The 17254-nt window shown below is 29.3% G+C and overlaps 1 protein-coding gene across 1 annotated transcript; it reads left to right on the forward strand.

Annotated features, from left to right (window-relative positions):
- The first annotated feature begins 6055 nt into the window (after positions 1-6055).
- On the forward strand, positions 6056-8336 carry LOC105788986 (lactoylglutathione lyase). Its single transcript, XM_012616155.2, has 8 exons — positions 6056-6227; positions 6322-6383; positions 6945-7005; positions 7146-7225; positions 7454-7524; positions 7793-7882; positions 7998-8108; positions 8185-8336. Exons 1-7 carry the CDS (start codon positions 6132-6134, stop codon positions 8084-8086), a joined length of 549 nt encoding a protein of 182 aa, XP_012471609.1. The 5' UTR covers positions 6056-6131; the 3' UTR covers positions 8087-8108; positions 8185-8336.
- Positions 8337-17254: the final 8918 nt, after the last annotated feature.

The following is a 17254-nucleotide window of genomic DNA, read 5'->3' on the forward strand; positions in this document are numbered from 1 at the left end:
CGAGCACTACAAATGCTTCTCCAAGTAAATGAAGGGTAAGAACCGACCTTGGCTGATAAAATGTCTGAAAACAGAAAATAACGTGCTTTAAACACTTTAACTAAAAGGCAGTTGGGACTAGTCAGAATACGCCAAACCTGTTTAGCTAACAAAGCTTTATTGAACAGAAACAAATCTTTGAACCCCATTCCCCCTAGATATTTTGGTCTGCAAAGCGATTCTCAAGTACTCCAATGAATCCCCTTTGACGTTTTATTATTAGTCCACCAAAATCTATTCATGATTCCTTCAAGTTTTTGACAGACAGTCCTTGGTAAAAGAAAACATTGCATCACATAAATTGACGTAGCCTGCAATATCGACTTAATGAAAACCTCCTTCCCCCTATTGACAAATATCGCACACTCTATCCATCAACCCTTTTCTTGAATGTATCCACATAATTGGCAAAAGCCCACTTTTTCGTCCTTCCCACCATCATCGACAATCCTAGATACTTTTTCTATACGTCTTTGTTTTACTATAACTATAAATAAAGCACAAAGCCAAATAATACCGATGGTAGAAGTATATTTACCGTAACGTGTTTTCTCTCATTGAAAACTATATGTTGCACTTATAGGGTTTATAGTCTCGTCATCAAAAGTGTTAGTCAAATCCAAAAAGAAAAGCATGAAATAAGAAAAATACACAAAATATGTGACATATATGGAAGCGTTACTACAAGAAAGGTACATATACAACATTTTTTATAATAGAAAATAAAATTATTATATGTATTTATAATATAATTTATTTGTTTATATTGGTTTTACAAGATCAAAACAATGAGAATTGAATAGTGGGATGTATGATACTATAATATGTCCACGTGTTTATAAAATAACATTTTATAATAGGAAAAATATTTGGTACACTCTTTGGTGGAGATTTTAAATTCCACAAGTAGAATTAAAGGATTGACAAGTGTCCTATAGAGGTATAGTAAATTATTAGAAAATATATATTTAAAAAAAGAGGCAAATATCAAAATTTTAAGGTTGCTTGTGAAATAAAAAAAGTACACTAGTGTACCAAATACTCACCCTTTATAGTATTGTACCTATTACTTACAAAATAATATGTATTTTAAATCTTATTACATTAAATATGTTATATATGATTTATTACTTTTTTTAATTTTAAAAAATTGCATTTGAATTTTTTTGAATTTATAAAAATACCCTTTATTTTTCATCATATTACTAAATTTGCATTTAAAAATAATTATAATATTTATCATATTGAACCTCCATGGCTTCAAGGTTCGAGAGAATTTCTTTAAACATTATTAAGTGTTCATGCACAGACATACCTTCCTCCAAACAATGAGCATAAGGACATTACTTCATATACATCTTGCTAGTTAGAGTTTTCGACATACACAGTCGTTCTAGCCTCTTCCATAATGCAGTGACGGTCTTCTCCTTCATTGCATCCTGCAAAATTTCATTAGACAAATGTAGATGTAATTGCGTCAAAACCTTTTGATCCTTACGCTTATTCTCTTCATCCGTTAATGTCGAAGCCATCTTATCTATCTCTAGCAAGGCATCCTCCAGACCCATCTGCGCAAGAACTGCATGCATATTAATCTGCCACAACGTGAATCTGGTGTTGCGACCCAACAACGAAATTTCATATTTTAGCGACGTCATTATCGTGATCGAGATAAGCAACCTTGAAAGCTATGATACCAATTTGTGAAAAATAGAACGTCGATAATGGCAATGTATCGCAAAAAAAAAGAGAAAGGAAAAACACATATTTTTACATGGAAACCCTTTCGGGAAAAAATCACAGGCAGAGGAAAAGATAATTCAATATGTCGAATTCGAATGATTATAAGAGGAGTAGACTATGTTTATTTATAGGTGTGTAAAACCATATTCTAATCAAAATAAAATAGAAGTAACGCAGTAATGTTAAAACACCTTATTCAAATCAACATTAAACAGAGGAAGTACACTTCTATTCGAACTTCTCTTGCACACTTGTATGTTACCACTTGTATTTTATTTTATCATGAATTTGGGTCATATCTCTAACACGTCTTGCATGTTTTTCATTCAGATTTTGTTTATGCATGCCATGTTACATTGCATGGGGTTGAGATAATATGGTAAGGAGGAAGTTTTGACAATTTAATGATCTGTATTATCTGATGGTTTAACCACATTTCTGTTCTAGAAGATTTACTGCAATTATAGTGGTTCGACCACACATATCTGTTTTGGCAGGTTGGCTGCAATATAATGGCTTGACCACATATATCTTATATGGCAGTTTTAACTGCAACTCTAGTGGCATTGTCCACAATTATCTGTTGGTGTGTTTTTGGATGGACGAGTTCTGGGGAACTCTAATTTGGTGAGTAGCGGAGTTGGGTAGGAAGTTTTCTGAAAAATATGCATTCTATTTTCTAATAATATTGCACCGGCATAATCACGCATGCACAAGTTTTGTAATTTGAGTTTGGTGAAATTCTGGATTTTATTTTGTTTAAAACAAACTATTGTAATTCTTTCAGATTCAGCCGTAACGTCTAGGTCAGATTTTAGGGTGTTATATAATATATATATTTATTCATGAATGTATGAATGTTGTATTAATGAGCAACTCTGAGAATTGATTATTTGATACATGAAACTGAAAGTTATGATGCTTAAATGGTGGTGGCATTGAAGTACCGTACTTTGAATTGAATTGCTATCTATGTTAATTATGAGCAATGTCATTTATTATATATCTTGTTAGTAGTTTATATTGGTTTTATTGTAAATGAATTTACACTGAGTGTCATAACTCACTTCCCTTAATTTTCCATCCTTTTAGATAACCCATCAAGTGAGGACACGAGCGCGACATTCAGATGAACACGATTTACTTTTGTTTTCTTTAAATATTTTAGTTTCTTTAATATGTTTTATTTCTTTAAAAATATTGTCATTATTTATTATAAACCATGACATGTTAGTGTTTAGATTTGATCATATGTTGTATGACATGCTTTATAAATTTTAAATTAGGATATTAGATTATAATTATATGATGAAACCGATTTTCTTAACAAACATAAACAGTTTCCATCTTTTCCGTTGCAAAGTAATAAATAAGATTTGAGGTATAATAAATTAAAAGAATATCTAAGTTTTCTAAACAAATTAAACAAACCTTTTAAAATGACCGTTTCCAAAAAGTCTGATAGCTTGTCGGGCCGCTTCAATGGCTAATATAATCTCTTGAATTCGGGTCTAACGTCTAGGTTGGGTTGGGAAGTTTATTCCTACATTAAATATGTTATACATGATCTATTACTTTTTTTTTAATTTAGAAACAAAAGTGTTTGGAAAAACTTTTGAATTTACGAGAATACCCTTTATTTTCTATCATATTACTAAATTCACATTTAAAAATAATTATAATATTTAACTTAAAATTATTAGTTAAAAATTGAAGTAAAATAAAAATTTTGGTAATTATATATTTAAAATAATTATAATTTAGTTTACAATTATTAATTAAAAATATTTGACGTAAAAAGTTGTGCTAATTTTATTGAAGTAACATAGAGTTATTATTTGAATAGAATTCTAAGCATTTTCATTATCACTTAATTAAAAATAGATTTATGTACCAACTAAAATTTAAGTTTAGCTTTATAAATAACATCCTGTAATTAGATATATTTGATTAAGTAGTATTTAAGAAAATTGTCGATAAAAAAATTAGAGATTGTTAGCATTAATAAGTTAGAATTATATATATATATATATATATTTATATATAAAGAAAAATAATGGTTATTCAAGAGGCAATAATAAACCATATTCAAACAACAACGACATTGGAAAAAAAAATTGAAGATTATTTTAATTATTGATGAGATAATATAATATATGAATTTTTTATAATTATGTTGTATGTTGTTTATACCATTTGAAGCATACACTCTTAAAACTGATTTTTTTTATATTTTTAATTATCATCATTAATATAATTAAAATCATAAGCAACAAATGTGACATTAGAAACTAGACTCCAATAATATATTAAAAATGAAAAGTTTGATAAGGCTCACGAGCTGCTTGAGCCGAGCATTACTAAGTTCGACTTTAACTTGATCAATGACTCCAACTGCTCAAACTAATTGTAGTAATTACCAAATCGAGTTCAATCGAGTTGAAACATTTTCGAATTCAACTTGAATAGTTTTAGAGGACCAATTCTTCATGTACCCACCTAATTTATTTCTAGTATTTTCCTTTTATGAATCATGTTAAAGAAAGATAGAATTCAATATATTTTATCACAAGAAAAAAAGTGATTCATACGATATATTCCTAGAGAAAATAATCAAGCAACATACACTTTAGCTAAAATGACATTTACAAATGAAGGTGATTTATGCTTATATGAAAGTTTGGGAATTATCAGAAGCGGATATTCCTAACGGTGTCCTTTTTCCCTGGTTGTAGTATGTAATATTTTGTTTTTAGACTATTTGTTAAAAAAAAACCGGCAATTTTTATTTTAGAAATTAGGAGAGGCGATAAAATCGGAGATACTAAAGACAAGCAAAGTTGTTAAGTCAAAATTCATTGCGTAGATAATATATTGTTTAAAATATTATATTTTTTATAAAGCTATTTAATAGTTTGTCACTATCCACGTTGGATAATCTATTTGTTTAATGTTATTATTTTTGGGTAAATTATATTTAAGGTCATTAAATTATTAATAAGTTTATGTTTTAGTCACTTAACTTTAAAAAATTATAAAAATATCACTAAATTATTCGAAAGTTTTCATTTAAGTTATTAAACTATTTAAATGTTCTTTTTTAAGTTACTGGGCTATTCAATTCTTTTTTCTTAGAAAAAGCCTACGAGCTTTAAGCGACGATTTGACAATTGATATGATGGATCGGTACTCATCGACAAGTAATAGAACATATCTTAGATTCAAGTCGATTTAGCGGTCAATGTCGGAGATAGAAGAAAAAATCTATTTAAATTTTAGTTCGTAAATTCATAACGTTCAAAATTATTTCATGAAAATAAAAATTGAACTACAGAAAAGAAAGGGAATGTGAGCTTTGAATTAGTATAGGCAGTGAGAACAAAAAAGACTATACAATGATAATTTTAATAGTCCAATGACTTAAATGAAAACTTTTGACTAATTCAATAACTATTTTATAACTTTTTATAATTGAGTAACTAAAACATAAATTTACTAATAACTTATTCAACTTAAATTAATTTTTTTCATTCAAGTTGAAGTGCGTCAGCAAGCAATAATTTAGAATTATTAATTCGATAAAATAAATTATATTCCCAAAATAACCTAAAATATTACCATTCAAAATTCTCAGAATAGAAACACGAAACAAGCAAGTTGCTCATAAAATAAATTAAATTATTACAAGAGTAACTGAGCAAGCCATTGTGGACTTTGACACATACAAACGCTGTCTGTTTTCCTTAAATTTACTTAAATACTAATAACTCTCAGTTTAGTGTTTAGGATCTTGACTTTAAAATTTAAAATTTAAATTTTAAAATTATTAGTATTTACTATTTAAGATTTAAGGTTTAAGTCTCTAAGTATTCAGGTTTAGGGTCCATCATGCGTAGTTGTAATATATAAGTCTCTATTTTATCATTTTCACATGTCATGTGTGAATTTTATCCGATTTTATTCTATTCTTTATCACATTTATTTTAAGTTGTGTAGTAATAATAAATCTTTAAAAAATTAATGCTATTTGCATTTATTTAACTCTTCAATTATTTTTATTTTATTCAATAATGTGACGTAATTCTCAGATAAAATATTCTCCCCAAAATTAGTAGCACTGTCAATAAACTATTGGAATTACGTCAACGGCGGCTAGTTGCCGTTTCTTCTGTTTCATTTAATTGGCGAGCCCTTCACATCACCTACATCACACTCATTTGTTTTTTGTTTTTAACATCTTCAAAGCCCCTATATAAGCAATCTTTCACTTTTAACACAACTTCACAAACTTTCCCTCATTCCACTCTTTAACTCTAAACCCCAACTCTCCAGATTACATATTGCAAACAATGGGGTCATTGGATTCAAAAGAATCACCAGCCAATAACCCAGGCCTTCATTCTCCCCCTGATGAAGCCACCAAAGGCTACATCATGCAGCAAACCGTAAGTTCCTGTTTTGGGCGTTTACAACATGTACATTGCTATGGCTTTTAAGGGAATTTATGTAATGTTTTCATTTTTCTTTTGAATTTTACAGATGTTTCGAATCAAGGACCCAAAACCTACCCTTGAATTTTATAGTCGCGTTTTGGGCATGTCGTAAGTTATATTATTCTTTTTTTTTTCTTAATTTTGACCCTTTTGCATTATAAAGTTAAATAAATATCTTTTGAAGTTCAAGTAACTTTTTAAATATAAGCAATGGCGTAGTTAGGGGATTGGCAGGCTTCGGCCTATTTAAAATAGAAAATTTTTCATTTAGTCTTTTTAATTTTTTTAAAAATTTTAAATTAGTGAAATTAAAATTGTACTTTAGCCTCTTAAAAATAATAAAATGTGATTTAGTCCTTTAAAAATTATAAAGATATAGTCTATTCAAATGGCAAAATTGTATTTTTATTATCGTAAAAATTAAAATTTAATTTCGATCACCCTAAAAAATTTTTCCTTCACCCCTGAATATAAGAAAAGTATTTTTGAAAAATTAAAATTTTTATTTTTAAAAGTTACTTTTGAGTTAAATTACCTATTTTTTTCTTATTTATATCTTCCTATAAACACTTTTATTATGGAATCTATTTTCAAAATTGATTATTTCTAAAATCAAACACTTGTATTTGATTTGATTGTTAATGGAATCCATGACAACATCATTTTCAGGTTGCTAAACAAAGTGGATGTTCCATATATGAAAATGACATTGTATATGATGGGCTATGAGGTAAAATTGATATAGTTGTATTGCAAGAAATTGTCTTGTTATTTGTCTCATTTCATTGTGCTATCATCTTTCGCTTATTGGTTTTAGGTGCCACCATTTTGGAAAAAAATTAATTATGTTTGATTCTAAATGCAATGTAGGATGTTTCATCAGCTCCAAGTGACCCAGTTGAGAAAACTATTTGGACATTTGGAAGACCAGCTACTATGGAATTAACACAGTAAGAATACATTTTTTTAAGAAAAAAGAAAAGAAAAATAATTGAACCCCATTTTGTTTTGACAAAGGTTTTGTTCTTCTGATTAAACTAGTAGAAAATCAATCAAACTTTAAAAAAAAATTATATTGTAATGATTGAACCGGTCAAATTAAAATTTTATGGTCTAACCGATTTGATCACTAATCCGATTCTTATCATATTGATTTAACAATTTGATGTTTCCTACAGTTTCTGGGGTACTGAAAACGACCCTGAGTTCAAAGGATACCACGATGGGAATTCAGAACCTACTGGCTTCGGTATGCATAATTTTTGTCACTTTTGTAATGTTTGTTTCTTCCCACTGTTTGGTTTGCAAATTAGAGATGGAGACAATTTGATGGCATATACCATTCATTTGTTGTGCCTTATTGAACTCCAATGGTGATAGTGGCAGGGGATCATATTATTGGTATTAATAGCTATCCTTAAAATATATGGGAAAACTTTAGAAAAAGTTGAGTATAATCATGCCACATACTTGTATGTAATATTTACCCTCAACTCTGGTAACGTTTTCCCCTTCAGGGCACATTGGCATCACCGTGGATGACATGTATAAGGCATGTGAGAGATTTGAGAGTCTTGGAGTAGAGTTTGTCAAAAAACCAGGCGATGGTAAGTCATTTCATCTATATTAGCAACCAAAGTTAATGTCTGAAATATTTTCTTTCGGATTTTTGTTTTTAAAAAATGTATTAATTCATGCCTTATTTGCCAATTTGATTTCTAGGTTATGCATTCATCAAGGATCCCGATGGTTACTGGATTGAAATCTTTGATTTGAATGGAATTAGAGCAATAGTTAACAATTTAGCTTAAGCTAGTGCTTCACCAAGTTCAGGTAGTTTTGTTTTTATTGCTTATCAATCTTTGTACATCATTGCAAATTAATCTAATACATGTCGGTGTCTATGCAGGAAACAAGGATATGGCATATGTAGTAGGTTTCGTTCGTTGTCATGATTCTAGTGTTATAATGTCTGCTCTCGTACATTAATTCCTTTGCTTTCTAGAACTTATCGAGAGACAAAATTCGGTGAAATCTTAATTGAAGCACATTTCATTTCTATTGTGTACGTTTTTTGTATGTTTAATATGTATAACAAGCACGAAAAAGTGGAAAAATAAAATAAAAATTGTAAGAGAAAACTTAATCTTCAGTTTTACTAAAATTCAACTTAAGTTATTTAAGATTTTATGTCTATGTATCATGCATGTGCTTACCAAGTCAATGCATGAACTAGAAAAACTGAGTGATGAAAATGCAAAAACTTTCTTTGAAGTTACACACATGATACCATTCATCCTTTTACAATCCCCAACAGCATATATCATTTTGGGGATTAGCAAGAATTAACCTCTTTTTTTTAGGAATCTGTTAACACTATAGTACTATTATCAGTTAGCAGTTGAAACTTTTTTTTTTTTTGGTAGTAAATAAAAATACATGCCTAAAATTAGGAATGTATAGGATAAAGGTCACCTCATGCAGTGAGCGACGAACATCCTTCACTAACAGACTTCTTACATATTGTGGTGGATCTGTGAGAATAACTAATTGATTTAACTGCTCTACTATTGTCTTGGCCTAGCATTCAACCACCATGTTACTCTCTCTCAATATATGTCTAAACTTCACTTGCCAATCTTTAGTGCACCATTCATGAATTACTCAGACTTCTGCAATGTTACTAATTGATGCAAATCCATTTTGAATAGTATAAATTAACATTGCATTATCACAATCAACCTCTACCTATTTGAAGCCCTTTGACCAAACCAACTTTAAGCCTTCAACAATTGCTCGTGCTTCAATCTGGAAAACATCGAACACCCCTGTTACCATTCCGCAATCGACCTACCAAACTCCACTTGAACATCTCACTACTCCCCCTATTGCCGCTTTGGTGTTGCTCATTGATACCGATCCATTGATGTTAATCTTGATCCATCTAGGTGGATGCTGCCACCCTTGTTCTGTTTTAGAAAAACAGGCCAATTGTTTCATATTAATTACCACTAAATCCAAAAGACTTTGCGCAAGCAAGAGCCGAAGCAATGAGTTCATGGCTACTTCTACTAGCATTATTAAAGATGAAATCATTAAGACTCTTCCAAAGAAACTAAGTAACAATTGAGAAAAAAAAGTTGGCCATTCGCCCCTGCCAATTGTTAGATTCCCCTCATTCGTGATATTCTAGTGTACCCAACACCCAACATGTAAGTTGACACTATTTAACACTTTAATAATAGCAATTAATAATAATGTTATTTATTTCAACTTCGACCTACTAATAATATTATAAAAACAAATTATTAAATTATATAAAATTAAAATAGAGAATTAAATTTTAAATTTCAAATAGTTAGAGGGATTAAAGCTTCATTATTCAAATCAAATCTAAAACTTTGTTCAGATTTGAAATTTTTTAACTTGCATGGAGCGGTAGTTAAAGCTTTTATCAGACATAGATTCAAAACGTGCGACTCCATTCCCATCGCCAATATTGTATCAAAAAATTCGTCACAAAAACTTTCAAGAAACATCAAATTTTAACTCCCTCTCTCTAGCTCCCAAACCAACGTGAACAGAAAAGTTGAAGAGAAAATGATGAGGTCATGTTTTAATGAATTAAAATCAAAAGAAAAGAATTAGAAATCACCTTACCTAATTGGAATCAAAAGTTTAATCAAGAAAAATCTTAACAACACAAGTTCCTCCTCTTCACACCAACAACGGTTGGTTCTAAAGCAAATGGAAAATTTTGCCAATACCAATCATTTTATTACATTCCATATTATGCATGTACCAATTCAATTTCATTTTTTGTATCTCGTACAAGCATGCATATAACCTTATTGACATATCAATCATATTCTATCCTTTATTACATTCACTCGGGCATCTTTAGCACATATAATCATTTCTTTACAATTTAGTCCATAACTCACCTTTTTTACCAAATCGCAAACCATTCAAATTACAACCAAACATACACATATTCATAATTCAAATACATAAAAATTTAAATAAAATCATATCATATGACTTACTTGGTCAAAATAGCAAACAACCGAATCTTCAAGGACTAATAGCAATTTTGCATATTCCCCGATTATCTTCAGTTTGGTTCAATTCCTGATTTATACAATAATTAGGTTCCATTTATCAATACCAATCATTTTATAACATTCCCTATTATGCATATACCAATTCAATTTCATTTTTACATGCTCTAAAATTTTTCATTTTATTCAATTTAGTCTCTAAAATCAAAATTGTCATAACTTTCAATTTTGAGCTACGATTTAAAAATCAATCTCAATCACGTCCTTCTATGACCCTCTATTATCTAATATTAAAGAAATTTGACATCAATTTCAAAATTTATACACTTTGGTCCTTTTGAACAAAACTAACAATTAAACTTTATAATCTAGTCCTTTTTACTTCTAAGCTTAAAATCTATCAATTTAACACCAATTTTTTAAGACTTCATCAATGGAAACTTTCAAAAACTTTAACAGTTTTACAAATTGGTACAGGGACTAGCTAAATTAAGCTTCCATAACCTCAAAAATAAAAAATACAAGAAAAAGACTAGATTGAACTCACCAATAAAGGACCGAAAGTTTGAAGACCTGGCTTGGTTATATCCTTTTTTTTTATTTTCAAATTCGGTGAAGAAGAAGAAATATGGATGACAACATCCACTCTCTTCACTTTTTTTATACTTAAATTATATGTTAATGATCATAATTAATTTAATTAAACTAAATTAATTAATCTAAATCAAAATTAATCAACTTATTAGATTTTAACAATCCTCCACCACAATTTGACCATTTAACAATGTTCTAATTGCTCATTTGGTCCTTTGATTAATTAAAAATCTATAGTGATAAAATTTTACAACTTTTACAATCTAGTCCTTATACCTTAATTAACTATCAATTTGACAAAATTAAGGGACCAAACTTTAATAAAATTTAATTCTAACCTTGTAAATATTATCAAAAAATGAAAATGGGGTTCCGAAACTGCTGTTTTCGACACCTTTGAAAATCAGGCTATTATAGATCACTTAGTGAAAGTTGTGATAGTGAAATTAGCAAACATGGTGAAATTAATAGTGAGGAATGTTCATAAGAGTCTATAAATTTAGAACTTGAAACATCATCTCCTCCAAATAATTTTATTATGATGAATTAAATGTTAAAAATATTGTGAGGGGGATATGAGAAGTGAGGATGATCCATATAAAAAGATTGAGAGAAAAGAGACTTTGAATAATAAAAGTAATTTGATGGTTGAACTTTGGTGAGTAAAAATTCATGAGATAGAATTCAAGAGTTGTCCTCAAGATGAAAAAAAAAAAAGAAGAATGAAAAGAAAAAGATACCTATGTTGGATCTAGTACCTTTATAGTAGTATTTCCGTCTATGTATACTTGTATTTTTGAAAAATTGGTTTAATAAAACATCCATTGATTAAATTAATATTCTTTGTATATTTTCCTCAACAGGTTTTTACATGCAAAGCAAATATCGACTCATTGATTATCTAACGTTTAACTAATACTAAGCGGTATTACGTGATCATATTGTAATACGAACAGACAACTTATATTATTAGATAATCTAAACATGCCTTCGTTTAATTAAAAATGAGCAAACCAATTGAAAGACTAATATGTTGGTTTAAATTATAAAGTGTTGTGTCAAAAGTTCGGGAAGCATTTATAATTGGACCTAATACATGAGAGACCCAATTTGTCCCTCATGTAATATGAAGGGACAACAACTCTAGTCAAATTATGAGGGTGTGTCACCCCCTCTTTCTCAGTTAGACTGGGAGTATGTTTTCTATTTAAAATAATATTATTTATCAAAGGCTTGTTCAATCAAGATTCTTGTACTTTCCTCTATAAATAGAGAGCACCAATTGACCTAAAATGATACTTCATACATTATTCACATATTGTTATTCTGTCAGAAATTAGTGGTAATTTATTTACTTAGAATAAATTCTATACGATATTTTTCGGTTTTTATAGAGAGAACTTACTTTCCTATTGAAAGTAAGTAAATCGTTTTCTTTTCTATGTTTTGGTTCGTATTGCTCGAGCCCAAACTCAATGCAATTCATTATACGAGAATAGTGGAGAAGATGGTTTGGTTGAAAGCATCCGTCTCGCACAAAGTACAGGTCCTATTCTGGTTTAGGGTTTATTACTATAAATATCACAAAATTGCTCGGTTTTGAAAATTTTTAAAACAACCGCTATAGCTGTAAAAACTATTTTCTTAACTAATTTTTCCAACAACCTATAGAAAAGAGAGAAAAGATTATGTTTTCATTAACCTTAACTTAAATTTGTCAAGTAGACTTGTTTCTTTATTTTAGGATTTCGTGGATTCATTTAGAGGAGCTCAATTAAACTATTCCACTTTTCATAAAGATTCTTTCCTGTTCTACCATGGATAAGATTCAAGGATGAATCTTTTCGAGGAAGGGGAAATGATACATGCATGAACGGAGTGAAATTTATTAAATTCAATTCACCAAAGTAGCCAATTTTCAAGTTTGGAAAACCAGCTAACTTGTGACATGGGTCCTAGCATTTCTAGGTCGGGATGTCTTCTAATCGGTGAAAGATTAATCTCTTATCTTCGAAATGCACTTTAAATCGTCTGATTTTGAGTTTGGTATCTCAAATTATGGTCATTTTAGTGAAGACAGTGTGTATAGAAAATTTTGGGCGAGATTATTGCGGAAATTACGAGTTTTGGACTTGGATTAGATTTTACATCAATTTAGGTTCAATTTTGAGGCTTAATTTTGATTATATATAAGCCCAATATTGCATTATGCTTTTTGTATTTATTGATTCCTAATTTTAGGATATTATTTAAGTGTTTTAACTTCTTTAGAAGTTTTTTTTTATAATCTTTTTTTGGTTGGCAAGAAGGTTTAGTTCAACTAGAATCACCTCTCACTTAGCCAAACTAGAAGTTTAATTAAGTTATGAGTTTGTTTTCATTCAATGAACTTACATTATTCATTATATTATAAGATTTTGATTATTTAATTAATAAAAACACTTTTTGGAGTATTTTATTTTGCAAGATTCTATTCTTATTTTTATTCGGAAGATTCTTTTTACTTAATATTGTTCAAGATTTGGAGACAAATTCTTCAAACTCCGGATTACCAAAAATTCATTTTTGGAGGGTCAATTAGAGTTATTGATTGAGTTTGTCGAGAAATATTTCTCGGAGAATTCAATCAAACACTTATCCTTATATTCATCTTCATTAACTTATCTATTCCATCTTTCACCTTTTTTATCTTATTTAATTTTTAGTTTTTTTGTTATCTTTACTAGTTAAATTCGTTTAATTCACATTGCTTGCAATTTTTTGTTCTTAAATTTCAAGAACTCTTGTTCAAGTCGGTTTTCTTAAAACCAAGTCACTAATCATTCGAGCTTAATTCCATCCTCTTATTCTTTCTTCCATATTCCATTTTTGCTATCAAATTCTCATCTTTCTTTGCTTTTTTTTCCAGGTTCGAAACTTTCCTTTGCTTGCGGCCCTTTTTTTTTTTCAACATTATCAAATAATTCTTTTCTTCCTAAATTTAAAATAATTCACCTTAAATATTCTTTTAAATCTTAATCCTTCAAATAGTGAGAAAAAATCATACAAAACATAAAATTCAAATTTTTTTTCTTTTTCATGAACGGGGTTCAGATTTCTTAAAGTTTCTCAATCTTTAATAATCAAATTTGTATTTCTACTTGTTTATTTTGAGAATAAATAAATTTAGGTTTTTCTTTAAACCTCTCCTTTATTTTCATTCTCCATCTCTCCTTCGTAATGAAAGTTAAAATATATTGTAAGTCTCTATTTTTTTGTATATTTGAAATTTAGTCTATCTATTTTTATTTTCAGAAATTTAGTGTTTCTACTATTCATATAAAATTCATTGGTGTGACACTTAAGTATAAAATTCACTTAATAGTCATATTACAAAAATTGATGTGGTAATGAATCAATCTAAGGGAAGAATTTTAATAATGTTAATAGTTAAACTTGCATTTTTAAACCCTAAAAGTAAAGGGACTATATTTCTTAAAATAAAAGCAGATGTACTAAATTCCAAATGTACTAATTGAAATGTATTTTAACCTATAAATAAACCAATAATAATGACTTTTTAAATGTTTTTTTAAAGAATTTCGATATTGTTATACTTAGATCTGTCCATGGGTCAGATTACACGCCTAGGTCCGAAGGCCCGCCTAAATTTTGGGAGGGTTTGGGTAAAAATATTAGGCCTGGAAAACAAGTTTGGGCAAAAAAATTATGTAACAACCCTGTTTAGACTCTAGTCGGAACAGTGGTTTTGAGACCACAAATTCGAGTCTGAAAAATATCTTAATATTATTTTCTGAGTCTACAGCATGTGAATTGGTATGTGTGAAATTTTCATGATTTCATTTGATCATTTGTGTGCTTAATTTGCAAAAAGGATTAAATCGCAAAAAATGCAAAATTATACTTCTATTTGAATAATGGCCGATTTGATGTGTCTTTAAAAAGAGGAGATCCTTATGTGGTTATTTAACCATTGAATGCATTAAATGGCAAAGCTGGACATTACTTAGTGGGTTTTAAATGATATTATAAAGGTTAAAAATGGAAATTGATAATTAAATAATGAAATAATAAAACAAAAGTATGAAAATAGGCCATTATGTTCATCTTTGGCCGATAATAACAAGAAAAGAAAAGAAAAAAGACTAAGCTAGGGTTCGGCTTTGATATTTGGTGATTAAGGTATGTGTTTTGATCTATTTATGATAATTTCTATGTTTTTGTGATTGTTGCTTAGCATTTTATTAAGCACATGCCTCAATTTCTGATTTTGATGAAGATTGTGAGTTAAGTCATTGATGAATTTGTGAGTTTAATGATGTTAATTGAAATTTTATGAAAGATAGGTGTTGGATTAATATGTTTTGTATTGAGATTTTTGATGAATTTGAGTATTTTGGGTTAAATCGTGAAAATGAGAAATTGAGGGGCTAAAATGTGAAATAAATGAAATGTGTGGGGTTATATGAGTTAAAGGAATATTTAACCAAGCTAGGATATTGTTAAATTATGTGTATTTTGTGATTTTATGAAATAGGGATTAAAATGTCAAAATGTGAAAATGTGAGGGCTAATTTGTAAAATACCCTAAATATGTGTATATGGATTGAATTGAATGGTTTGGTGAATGAATAAGCTAAATTTGTATTGAATTAGATTAAGAAAAGAAGAATTCGGATTTGGATTAGGGGAAATCAAAAGTAGACAATAGCCGTTCCGGTCCGTTCGTCTCCGTACAAGGTAAGTTCATAAGTAAATAATTATTGTTAATTTATATGAAAATTTATTTAATTGTGCTGAATTGAATTTTAGTAATTATATATGAGCTTGTTGAATTGACATAAGTGTGGGAAAAGTAGATACAAGCTTGAATCGATCGAATTACGACGTTCGAAAGCCCCGTACGAACCATAGGAATAGTTAGGATATATATGTCATGACATAGGATTCCGATATGTGATTTCTTGTAAGACAATGTTTGGGACGTTGGCATCAAATTGAGATTTACGTGTAAGACCCTGTCTGGGACAGTAGCATCGATATTTGATTACAAGTAAGACCTCGTCTAGGACGTAGGCATTGTACGAGCTTTTCGAGTTATCCGAGTATCCTTATTGATTCTGAATGGTTCAACAGGCAGTGTTAAGTTGAGATCGAGTGTGAATCGAGTTAAATGACTCAGGTACGTGCGAAATTAAATGTTCATGAAAATAGGTAAGTATAATACTTGAGATGATGATATGAATTATACATGTTAAAGGTGTGACTATTATGTGCATGAGTTTGTTCATGTTCGGCCATATTGATATAATTATGCTAATGTTCATTTGATAATTTATTTACTTATAACTTACTAGGCAATTTAAGCTTACTGTGTGTGTGTTTGTTCGTCGTTTTATAGATTTTTGGAAAGTTAGTTACAAGCCCAGGGATCGTCAAGGAAGTCTGTCACACTATTGACCTCTATTTCGGTATTTTAAAAGCTTGAAACTTTGAACAAATGGCATGTATAGGCTAGCATTTGTTTTGTTTAGTCTTGAAATGAGTATATATTTAGCCAGGCGAAAATAGCTTAATTTTGATATTAATGTTATGTGTATTCGGTCATGGCAATAGCTCATTATAGAAGTATATTTCTTGGTGTATATATATGTGGTATGTGATTATATGGTTTGGTTTGATTAATAAGTTAGTTGATGGTTGTGTAATTTTGGTCATGGTTTACACACATTTTGGTAAGTATGTTCCAAAACAAGTATGAACGGTGTTTTGGTTATATGTCTTGGTTGACTAATGATATGAATGATTTATAAATAGCTCATTTAGTAAGCTTGATACATGATTTGATTTGCAATGGTGGTTGGTCTTGTGTTTCGGCTCAGTGAAGAGGTAAATTGATGAAATTATGTTCGATTGCGTAAGGGTTATTTAAATCGGTCTGTAATGGTTAAGCATGCACATATTATATGCTTGAATGAGTGAGTTTTTAGGTACGGTTCAAGATGAAAATGGCATGAATTATTTTTGGAGGTTAAAGGTGATGACCGAAAATTGGATTAATGGATTTGGTTGTGTATATGAAATTTTGGCATGGTACATAGCATATGAAATTGGCATGTTTAATATTGATTATTGAACTTAGAAAATGGTTAAGTATAGTCAAGTGGGCAATGTATGAAATGGTTAGTTTTACAATTAAAATTTGGTCATTTAGAAATTGCTTGCATGTACTTGTATAATTTTGCCCATTTTGCCGTGTGATATAGTTCAGCTTAAATTAATATGTACATGTATAAAGATCGTAAATACTTTATATTGATTTTA

The sequence above is a fragment of the Gossypium raimondii genome, chromosome 2 (genome assembly GCF_025698545.1).
Source record: "Gossypium raimondii isolate GPD5lz chromosome 2, ASM2569854v1, whole genome shotgun sequence".
NCBI lineage: Eukaryota > Viridiplantae > Streptophyta > Magnoliopsida > Malvales > Malvaceae > Gossypium > Gossypium raimondii.